Source organism: Camelus dromedarius, chromosome 35, assembly GCF_036321535.1.
Source record: "Camelus dromedarius isolate mCamDro1 chromosome 35, mCamDro1.pat, whole genome shotgun sequence".
Classification (NCBI taxonomy): Eukaryota; Metazoa; Chordata; class Mammalia; order Artiodactyla; family Camelidae; genus Camelus; species Camelus dromedarius.
The window spans coordinates 16,600,667-16,610,216 of record NC_087470.1 but is presented as its reverse complement, the minus strand read 5'-3'; the positions used below and the strand labels follow the sequence as shown (position 1 = coordinate 16,610,216).

The 9,550-nt window shown below is 59.6% G+C and overlaps 1 protein-coding gene across 3 annotated transcripts; it reads right to left on the bottom strand.

Annotated features, from left to right (window-relative positions):
- Nucleotides 1-334: 334 nt before the first annotated feature.
- HUS1 (HUS1 checkpoint clamp component) lies at nt 335-8,387 on the bottom strand. 3 transcript variants are annotated; one of them, XM_031444979.2, is made up of 9 exons: nt 8,249-8,336; nt 7,208-7,414; nt 6,966-7,093; nt 6,707-6,883; nt 5,133-5,240; nt 4,239-4,313; nt 2,356-2,455; nt 1,207-1,326; nt 335-613 (listed from the first exon to the last, which is right to left on the bottom strand). In XM_031444979.2, the coding sequence occupies exons 3-9, from the start codon at nt 7,080-7,082 to the stop codon at nt 531-533; spliced, it is 780 nt and encodes a 259-aa protein (XP_031300839.1). In that variant the 5' UTR covers nt 7,083-7,093; nt 7,208-7,414; nt 8,249-8,336; the 3' UTR covers nt 335-530. The 3 variants fall into 3 exon arrangements, with proteins under 3 accessions (XP_031300839.1, XP_031300836.1, XP_064338450.1); XM_031444976.2 differs by lacking the exon at nt 7,208-7,414 and having other exon boundaries at nt 8,249-8,387; XM_064482380.1 differs by lacking the exon at nt 7,208-7,414 and having other exon boundaries at nt 6,966-7,106; nt 8,249-8,372.
- Between the last annotated feature and the right edge of the window lie 1,163 nt (nt 8,388-9,550).

Sequence of the window (9,550 nt, the reverse complement as noted above, 5' to 3'; positions counted from 1 at the left end):
GTCTCACGTGCAAGAACTTTCCTCTCAACTCTTTGGGCACAAAAACAGTTTCTGTGCAAGCTGAAAACCAGTGATCAAGTGAACCTGACTGACCACTGGGGAGGAGGGCGGAGGAGGGCGGAGGTGCACAGACATGGATCGGGGCCGGCTGCGACCCGCTGAGGGGGAGACAGGGCCCCGGGGACAGTGCCAGGCCCACAGCACTGTTTCTGCCCGTTTTGATGGCGACACCAATTCCGAATGCACGAGGATTTGCACAACTTCGATAAGAAAGTTTAAAGTCTGTATAAACGTTTCCAACGTCTTAAAGGTGAAAACAAAACAGACACGTGAGTAATAAGAAGAAATATGTTTATACAACTGCGCTTCATTAACTCAGTTCTAGGCAATATATTACACGAGGGGAGATTCAGTGAAGCCCACAGGGTCCCGCCGCTGTGAGCACCGGGCCAGACGGCTTGCGGTGCGTCCCCCGGTGGCCTCTCCGGCTCCCGAGCAGGGTCCCTGAGCCCAGGCCCGGTCAGCTGGGGCTAAGACAGTGCGGGGATGAAATACTGCAGGGAGACGTCCTCATGGAGCAAGTCGAAGTGCACCATCTTGTTGCTCACAATATCTAGGGAGAGAGGACGGCCAGCATCACCGGGGAGGCCCGTCCCGCACACCGCAGCCCCGAGCCCCGGATAGCGCAGGGACCCAGAGGACCGATGGCTGGACACTCCTCAGGACCGCGCGGGGCCAACACCTAGGGGCGGCCACCCTCCTCCCGAAACATCCTTGGCAAGGGAGCCCTTCCTCATGCGTGATGGAGGCATGGTGGAGCCAGAGCAGGCGTGAACCTGAGGGGGACGGGCCAGCCAGAACCGGGAGGCCACGGCGAGCGGCCGGGAGTGGGGACTCGGGCCAGTGCGGACCCGGTTCAGACACAGGGAGGAAACAAACACAGAGACGGGAACGCTGTACACCCCATGGGGTCCGGGACAGGCCGCCTGCTCTCAGCGGCCTCTCTCGGGGCCCAGATCACCCCCAACAGTGGCCACAGGCCTCGGGGAGCCGAGCGCCCTGCAGGCGTGTCCTCCAGTCTCAGGAGAGCCCAGAACACCCGACCACCCCACACCCCAGAAAACGGGGCCACGCGACTAGGCTGCGTTACGAGACCCCGTGAGAGCCCAGCTGATCAGGGCGTCTGAACGGGCGGGGCACGCTCACTGCACGTGGCCTTGGCGGGGTTCCCCTGCTGCCCGGCGAGGAACTGCAGCAGCTTCCGGACATCAACATGCACTTCAGTCATCCGTTCTGGGTCGTGGTCTTGAGAGGCGTGTCCAGAGGCTAAAATGACAGGAGCATTTACCACACAGGACCCGCAGGGTGACAGGGAACCCAGGGGGACAGTCCAGCCCACCCCGACCGCAGCAGCCCGCGGAAACCCTGCAGGGGGCCAGCACACTCACTTGTGGAGCAGGCGTTTACGGAGCCCTGACTCTTCCAAGTCTCATGCTAATCTCTGGGGAACTTCCCTTACAGGGACCTGAAACACGACCCACGCTCTCTCTCTGGGTCAGAAGCGGGTGTCTGGGCCCTCGTGCGCACTGGGGGCTCAAACACAGACAGCCGCACGAGGCCTCTGGTTTTACATGGAGCGAAAAGGAAGACAGCGTCCTTCCAGCTCTGGGAAGGCGTCCAAGGTGAGACCCCCTTTGTCATGCATTAAACAAAGCGACGGGGCCCGAAGTCTGTCACTTCGCACCAGCATCACAAAGCTTCGTGTGCCCGGCCGCACTGCGCGCCAGCGGCTCCTCTCAAGGCCCCTGCAACGCTCCCGGAACTGCCGTGGTAAGCAACCCGCCTGTACAGACTGTAACTGAGGGTGTGAGATGCCTTGTGACATCTGCCTGGAGCACACGCAGGACTAAGACGGTTTTCACACGAGTGAGCACCTTCCCCTGGAGCCTCGGCCTCGCTCCCCAACGGCCCGGCCACCCTGGCAGCTCGGCCGCAACGCTCACTGCCCACTGAACTGAGCGCAGGGTCCCGCGACAGAACTGGTCATGTTAGCCCCGTTTCTGACTCTGCCCAGGCCCAGGGAAGGGGCTGCAGTCTGCAGGGGCAGGAGCAAGAGGCCAGGAGCTGGAAGGGCCTGGGAGGCTGTCTCCTCCCACCCCAGACCAGCCCCCAGCTCCTCGGGGCGGCGGGCCAGCGTCCCCACCACGCCGCAGAGTCAGCGACACCTCGTTCCCGCCCTGAGCACGAAACACGCTCAGCTCAATTTCACCCATTTCCCACGGAGAGACCTTGGGCAGGCGTCACCTGAAACGATGAACTTACCACGAGCAAAACACAGCCCACCAGGAAGCTCACCTGGTGGCGGATTTCCTAGATCTTTAAAGTGGGTTGTGACAGACACTAGTTCGGTTTCTATTCTCAAGTTCAATTCTCCATTTAGGTTTGCTTCAATAATCTGCAAATTGAGTATTTTACAGTCTTAGAAAATGAAAGCAAAAGGGGGAAGAAAAGAAACATGGACATTAGCTTCCAGCAGACCAGGTGACCAGACAGCTCCACAAAACCCAGGCCCTTCCGACAGCTCCCAGCCCGCACAGCCCCGGGACAGGGCGAGACCGGGCCTGAGAAGCAGCCCCACGTGGGTCTCGGCACACGCGGGGCCGCTGTCCCCTTCCATCCGGGACTCCAGGCCGCAGCAGCCACTCCACATAAGTCTGACAGTATGACTTGTGCAAGCACTCCAGGTGAGAGACCCCCCGATGATCTGACCTAAGCCACCGTGCTGACTCACCTCCCCTGGGCCCAAAGAGCAAACAACCGGACCCTCCTATTAACGGCCCTCCCGTCTCCCTCCTGGGCCTCTCAGAGCCCCTCGGGAGGCCCCCAGGAGGTGCCCGAGGGAGCCTCCCGCCTGACAACTGGATCCACAGCCAGGCCTGCTGCTTCCTTGAGTCCACATCGAGTGAGTTACAGTGAAGCCTACAAGGAGGAGGTCCTGAAAGCAAGCTACTCTAACGGAGCACGACTGCACAGATAGAATGGCCCCCAGTTTCTAGGCTTCAGGAAACCTGGAATTCCAGAGATCTCTCGAGGCTGAACTTCACTCCAGGTCCATGCGCGAAGACCTATTCGCTGCCTACTGAGTGCCAGCCCCGCAGGGGCGGCCACACAGGTGGCCAGACAGCCCCCCTTTCCTGGAAGCCACCCGTTCAGGAGGGGCTCAGGAGGGGTTCCGAGATGCTAACAGAGTGGCTCAGGACAGGAGGGTCTTCAGGCCGGGGGGAGGGGTGGGGAGCAGGGCTGGGAGTTATGATAAACAGTGAGAGAGGCTAAGCGTTCTCCAGGCCCAGGCTGGGGAGGCGAGGCCGAGAGTGACGGGGCAGAGACAGAGCCGGGAAGATCCGGCACCGTGGGGGGTCCAGAGTTCTGCAGGGGGCGGGCCTGCGGCAGGTGACGGGGCTGCCGGCGGTGAGAACCATGTCTACACTTTGCAGGTGGATGGTGGTTTCCCAAAGACCCAGGGACACAATCAAGTGAGTTCTCGGGGAGTGAGTGAGGAACTCAGAGCACCCCAGGAGGGGACGAGGGAGCCTGCACAATCCCCCATCACTGTCCCACACAGCCTGTCGAGACAGCGGCAGTGAGCAGACCTTCACAGACGTAAACGGGAAGTAAACGTGTCCCCAGACCTGGCCCAGGAGGAGAGGGGTGTGTTCTGGGGGCTCTGTCCTCGGCCACTGGGGCATCTGGCAGGTGGACGGGACATTTGGCCAGTGTCAGTGGTCATAAAATAATATGCAAGTTAGCAGATGAAATACGTAATATTTTGCCCAAAACTTAAGGACAAAAGGGTAGAAGTGCCAAATATATATATATGTATATATAACATTTATTTTTATTTTGGAGGGAGGGAAATCAGGTTTATTTATCTACTTTTAGAGGAGGTGCTGGGGATGGAACCCCAGCTAAGCACGCGTTCCACCACTTGAGCTACACCCTCCCCCGAATACATCCTTAACACACCGCCCGTGTGGACAGGAGGCACGAGGCGGGCGCGAGTGAGGAGAGCCGAGCGCACTGGACAGGTCTGGAAAGGCGCCTTACGCCCGCAGGCTCCCACCCAGAGGCCCGGCCCCGGCGCACCGAGGGCACCCAGCTCCCCCCGGGCCAGGTTCCTCCCGGGACCCGCGGCCCACACCGAATGCTTGGGAGCCCTCTTGAGAGAAGTTGGAGCTTACCAGGTGGTTGCTAATGTTTTTCATCTTTTCCACAACGCTCTTCATGGTCTTCAAGACCGGTAAATAAATACTAACCTATAAAGCCAACGAGAAACATCCCAAGTATTAACAATCTTACCACGGCCAAGTTCTGACAGGTGCTCACGTGTGGAACGTGTGTATATGCTTAAAAGCTCTGAATCCGTGTTTTTAAATCGCCTGAATAAAGTCCTTTTTAAACTATGCATAGAAAAATAATCCTACAACTTCACTAACTCAGGCCCGCCTCCGGCTGGCTCGGGGACCACACCCCGGGGCGTTCTTCTGGGTCGGGGCCCCGCAGAGGCCGCCCCGAGGGGTGCACGCCCAGACTCAGGGCCGTCCCCGCCGCTGGGTAGATGCCTTCTAGTAAAAGCCAGGTAAGTGTTCCATTCAGTATATTTTCATGATCTCTCCTTCCACCAATGGTGCCCTTAGTGGCTCTGGATTCCCATCAGGGGAAGCAGAGCGGCCTCCCTCGGGGCCCGGACGCCTCCGGGACCCACTCCTCACAGGACAAGGACAACAGCGAGCTCTGTGACGCCCAGGCCGGGGCAGCCCCTCCTGGTCGGTACAAGAGCCTCCGAACACTACTTTCGTGCGGCTGAGGTGCCAGCATCCAGGGCAGTCTCCCTGACCTGTGGAGGGCGCGGCATTTCCATCACACACGGCGCTGTTCTAAGGTGTTCTATGTAAACAGCAACGGGCAAGTACATCCACGTTTTTTCCTGGCGCATCCTTTAAAAATGGACACCACTTTCTTCTCAGGTACCGTACAACTGTTCAACAAAATGTGCGGCGAGACTCCGGCTAACATCGAGAGCTCAGATCCCTGCACCAACACGAGCGAGCGGCAGGGCCCCAGGCGTCACTCACGTCCGCGGCTGGGACGGTGGGTTCCTGCAGGTCCCTCCACAGCCTTCTCGGAATAACCTTCACGGGGATGTCGTGTGTCACCACGCGACTACTGCTCGACACAGATAACTGGAGAGAGAAGAAATGAAAGATGTTTTTATAATGTCAATACTTAAAATAAGCAAACAAACGAGAACTTAAAGACACGAAACAGGTGACACCAAATCCAAGAGAACGTTAGCGGGTTCATCGTCATCCAGTGGGCACACAGCACGGTGCGCATGCTTGGTGCTGGGTCCTGGGGTGGGGGAGTGGGCAGGGTGGTGGACAGACAGGCGTGTCCCTGGGGCACTAAGGGTCAGTAAGGAGGAAAAGGACACAGGAAGCCGGACGGGTTGCCCGTTGCACACTCATGAAGGCCTTGAGGAAAGTTGACAAGGGGAGCATGTGAGGAGGGTCTCAGACTGGGAGAGCCTGTCTGAGCGGGGAGGGCTCGGGTCGCACAGGAAGGAGAGGCTGCCAGCCGTGGGACAACGAAGGCGAGGGGGACGGCACGGGTGAAGCCCGGAGAAGGGACAGGGGCCGTTCTGTGAGCTCGGGACCCCCAGGGCACTGCAGAGGTCACACTGCTGAAAAGATAAACCAGGCCTGACTGTGCAGGGGGTCTGCGAGCCTTGAGACAGACCAGCATATCCTGCATGTCACTGGCTGGCTGGTCCCTAGGCACTGGAGAGCCACAGCACTGACACGGGGCTGTGAAACCCTATCCGCTCTAACTGCCCAGCAGCCTGACTGCAGGGAGCCCAGGGCGAGCGAGGAGGAAAAGCCGAGGACTCCTCCTCCTCTGAGCATGGAACCCAACACGCACTCCCGCGGAGAATAAGGTGGTACCACACGGAAAGGAAGGGCAAGCCGGGCGGAGGCGGCCCGCGCTCAGCACGGAAGGAAGAGGCGGCTTCAGAGGGAGAAGGGGAGAGACCACGGAGCGCCCCCGCACCACCCACGTCCGGTCTGGTCATAGCGAAGAACCGGACGTGCCCACAGCCACTCCGAGCGCAGGGGTTGGTGACGTGGCTCCAGGACGGCTGGGCCGCCCTGAAGGGCGTGGGACGTGCTGGTGGAGGCGTGAGCTTGTTCTCTGTACCGGGGCACGTGTGCCCTGGAAGAGCGTGCATTACCTGTCATCGCGGATGAATGACGGACTGGGGAGCAGAGGTCACCGAACACGGAAGTGTTAACAGCAGATGAGGCGGGGGGGGGGGTGCAGAACACTTCAAAGGTGGAAGTGGACAGAAAGCGGCGTTTCTAGACTAGGTGGCAACACCATGGACAGAAACGGAGATGCGCGGACACACGGGCCTGAGAAGACGCAGAAGTGTCACGTCGTGGGAAAAGCAGCTGCCTCGCTGAGCATCACCCCGTCACCGGAGTATTTAAACACGTCTTCCTACGTAACCCGACTCCAACGGAGAACGAGTATCTGTGTAGAGCTTTCATTTCAATAAGACCGACCAGCCCCCCACACGCTGTGGAAGCCCAGGGTCACAGCCACGCCTGACTCCTGGGAGGGTCAGGAACCCTCCCCGCCTGCTCACCAGCTCGATGGAAACCGTGAGGCAGGGGAAGTGCTTGTTGGTCAGCTTGACTTTCAGGGCTCTGGCATTCTGGGCAGTCTTCAAGGCTCGAGACAGATTTTCCGACGTTAGCTCTAGGTAAATCTCGTTGTTTTCCGCGGAGACGCCTTCCATCTGAAATTCGCTGAAGAAGTTCGCCTAAGGGGAGAGAAGGGGGACATCTGTGCCCTTTCCGGCGGCACGCGGGGGGCCCGCAGGCCTCTCGGGAGCTCCCACTCACCTGTTCCAGCTCACACCACATGCTCACCCCGCCGCTGGCCACCTTGTCAGAGAGCACGAAGTTCAGCTTGTCGGGGCTGATGCGCAGAGTGCAGGTTTTGGCAAGCTTGGCTATCATGGTGCTGACTCCTAGAGCAAGCGGCTACAGTCAGGAGTTACTAAGAGGCCGCCACCCTCGCCCGCAGAGCTCCCAGCTCGAGCCGCGAGCTTCCGGGGGGAAATGACGTTCACACCGGTACCCACGGGGTAGCCTGCAATTCCGCTGAGGTCACGCCAGCCTCTCAGCAACCCCGCCAGGTCGGCGTCACACGCCAGTGTTGGAATAAGGAGGTTAGCTGGCGCCTAGTGGGCGCATTCCTTCCTTCCACACACACCCGGGCGCTGGAGGGGTCAGCGCGGAGCTGGGCACAGGGGGCGGAGGGACCCACGGGCCGGGCTGTGAAGGGAGGTCTGCGCGGGATAAAGCTGTCTGTCGCGGCGGTAAGGAAAGCCACGCGATAGGACTAAAGTTCTAGAAACAACCCCTGGCACTTGCTCCCCACCAGGCCCGCCCCCGTCCCCTCCCGGTCTCCGCCCTCCACCCCTGGCCCCGCCCTCCGCCCCCAGCCCCACCCCGGCCCCGCGCCCCGTTCCCGCCCTCATACTCCCGCGGTGCCCGCATTCCAGCACACCCCGGTCCTCCCCGCCTCCGCCCTCCAACCCCGGTCCCTGCCCTCCAGGCCCGGCCCCGCGCCCCCAGCCCCGACTCCGCCCTCCAGCCCCGGTCCCCGCTCCCAGCCCCGGCCCCGCGCTCTCAGCCCCGGTCCCTGACCTCCAGCCCCGGTCCCGGACCTCCAGCCCCCGTCCCCGACCTCCAGCCCCCGTCCCGCGCCCCCAGCTCCGACTCCGCCCTCCAGCCCCAGCCCCGCGCCCTCAGCCCCTGTCCCCGACCTCCAGCCCCGAACCCGCGCCCCCAGCCCCGGTCCCTGACCTCCAGACCCGGTCCCCGCCCCCAGCTCCGACTCCGCCCTCCAGCCCCGGTCCCCGCCCTCAGCCCCGAACCCGCGCCCCCAGCCCCGGTCCCCGCCCTCCAACGCGTGTCCCCGCTCTCCAGCCCCGGCCCCGCGCCCACGTTCCCTCCCGCATCCTCCCGCGGGTCCCGCATCCCCGCGCGCCCTCGTCCCCTCTGGCCCGGCGCCCACGTCCCCGCCCGCCCGGCCCCAGCCGCGCCCCCTACCTCTTTCCGGGCCTCCCTCCCTCTTACCCTCCTCTCCGCGGCCCGGGACCCACGCGACCCCCACTCACGCGTGAAGTGGTTCAGACAGGCCGCGTCCACGATCTTGGCCCGAAACTTCATGGCGGAACCGGGCCGGCGCGGGGCCTCCCTCGGCGGCGGACTGAACTGAGTCCCTCCTTAAGCGTCCCGCCGGAAACGCCGCCGCGCCCATTGGTTCCGCCGGCTCGGCCCGGCCTACCTCGTGGGTGGGGTCACGACCGGAGTAGGAGGGGTCTTCCGGCCACGCCCCCGGAGGAGGCAGGGTCTTCCGGTCGCATACCCGAAGGAGGGAGGCGGGATTTTCAGGCCACGCCCCAGAGGAGGCGGGGTCTCCAGGCCACGCCCCCCGGGAGACGGCGCGTCAGCTCCTGCAGACCCAGGAGACCTGCACCTGCCGCAGGTGGGAGACGTGGTTCTGAGGATTCACTTTGAAGGAACTTTGTGACGCCTATTCCCATTCTGGTTTAGAGCACCAAGGATAAAGCCTATCCTTTATAAAGTGCTGAGTTGTCACTTAAACGTGCACCTCGCTGACGCGGGGCCCCTTAGAACCCCCTCCTGCTCGGCAGGTGGTGCTGGTGCCGCGCACCTGCTGGATGATGGCCTTACGCCTTCTCACGTTTAAAAGGTTAAGTCGTGGTGAGGGCAGGATGTTTACAGGGCACCGGTGCGAAGTGATGAGAACTCCGCGGTTTTGTCTCTGGACGAACCAGAGCCTGTTAAAACGCTTACAGCATGAATGATGCAAATGACGCAGAATGTTAAAAAGCAAAATGGGAAACAGAGCTTGGGTTTTCAGAGGCAAGATTATCCGTGTTAGGAATGTTTTATTTTCAGTGTGCTTTGTGCATGGAAACCTGCTTTTACCTTGACATACAGAATCACGATTTGAAAAATAATAATAGGTTATTTTAAAAGCCCCAAATACAAAAATTACAAACAATTCTGCCTATTTTGAGACTATCGTATGAAGATAAAGTCCAATCTATGTTGTTACATAACAGGTGTTAGCCAAACCAAATGTGACTGATGTCACATTTAAATTTTTTATTAACAAAACATGATTTTTCATTACCTCATAAATTAATTTTAAGATACATAAATCATTAAATGAGGTGGTTGCTATGGAGGTCATGAAAATGATTAAAAACTGTACCTAAATAAGCTTTGTAAACAATATTTCCTAATATATTATATTTACTTTAAATCACTTAATTTTTCACCATTAAAAATGATTTTTTTTAGGCATAACAATATCGGTGGTGTTGGGTGTTGTGGGGAAAATTGGGCATAGATGACAGTTGTTTTGTTCGAGAGTAAAAAAAATCAAA

Excerpts from the sequence above, each read along its gene's own strand:
- HUS1 (XM_031444976.2), bottom strand. The coding sequence starts at position 8,300 with ATGAAGTTTCGGGCCAAGATCGTGGACGCGGCCTGTCTGAACCACTTC. Across the intron at positions 7,094-8,248 it reads CTGTCTGAACCACTTCACGC|GAGTCAGCACCATGATAGCC; the intron begins GTGAGTGGGGGT and ends CGCTTGCTCTAG. Across the intron at positions 614-1,206 it reads CCCCGCCAAGGCCACGTGCA|ATATTGTGAGCAACAAGATG; the intron begins GTGAGCGTGCCC and ends CTCTCTCCCTAG.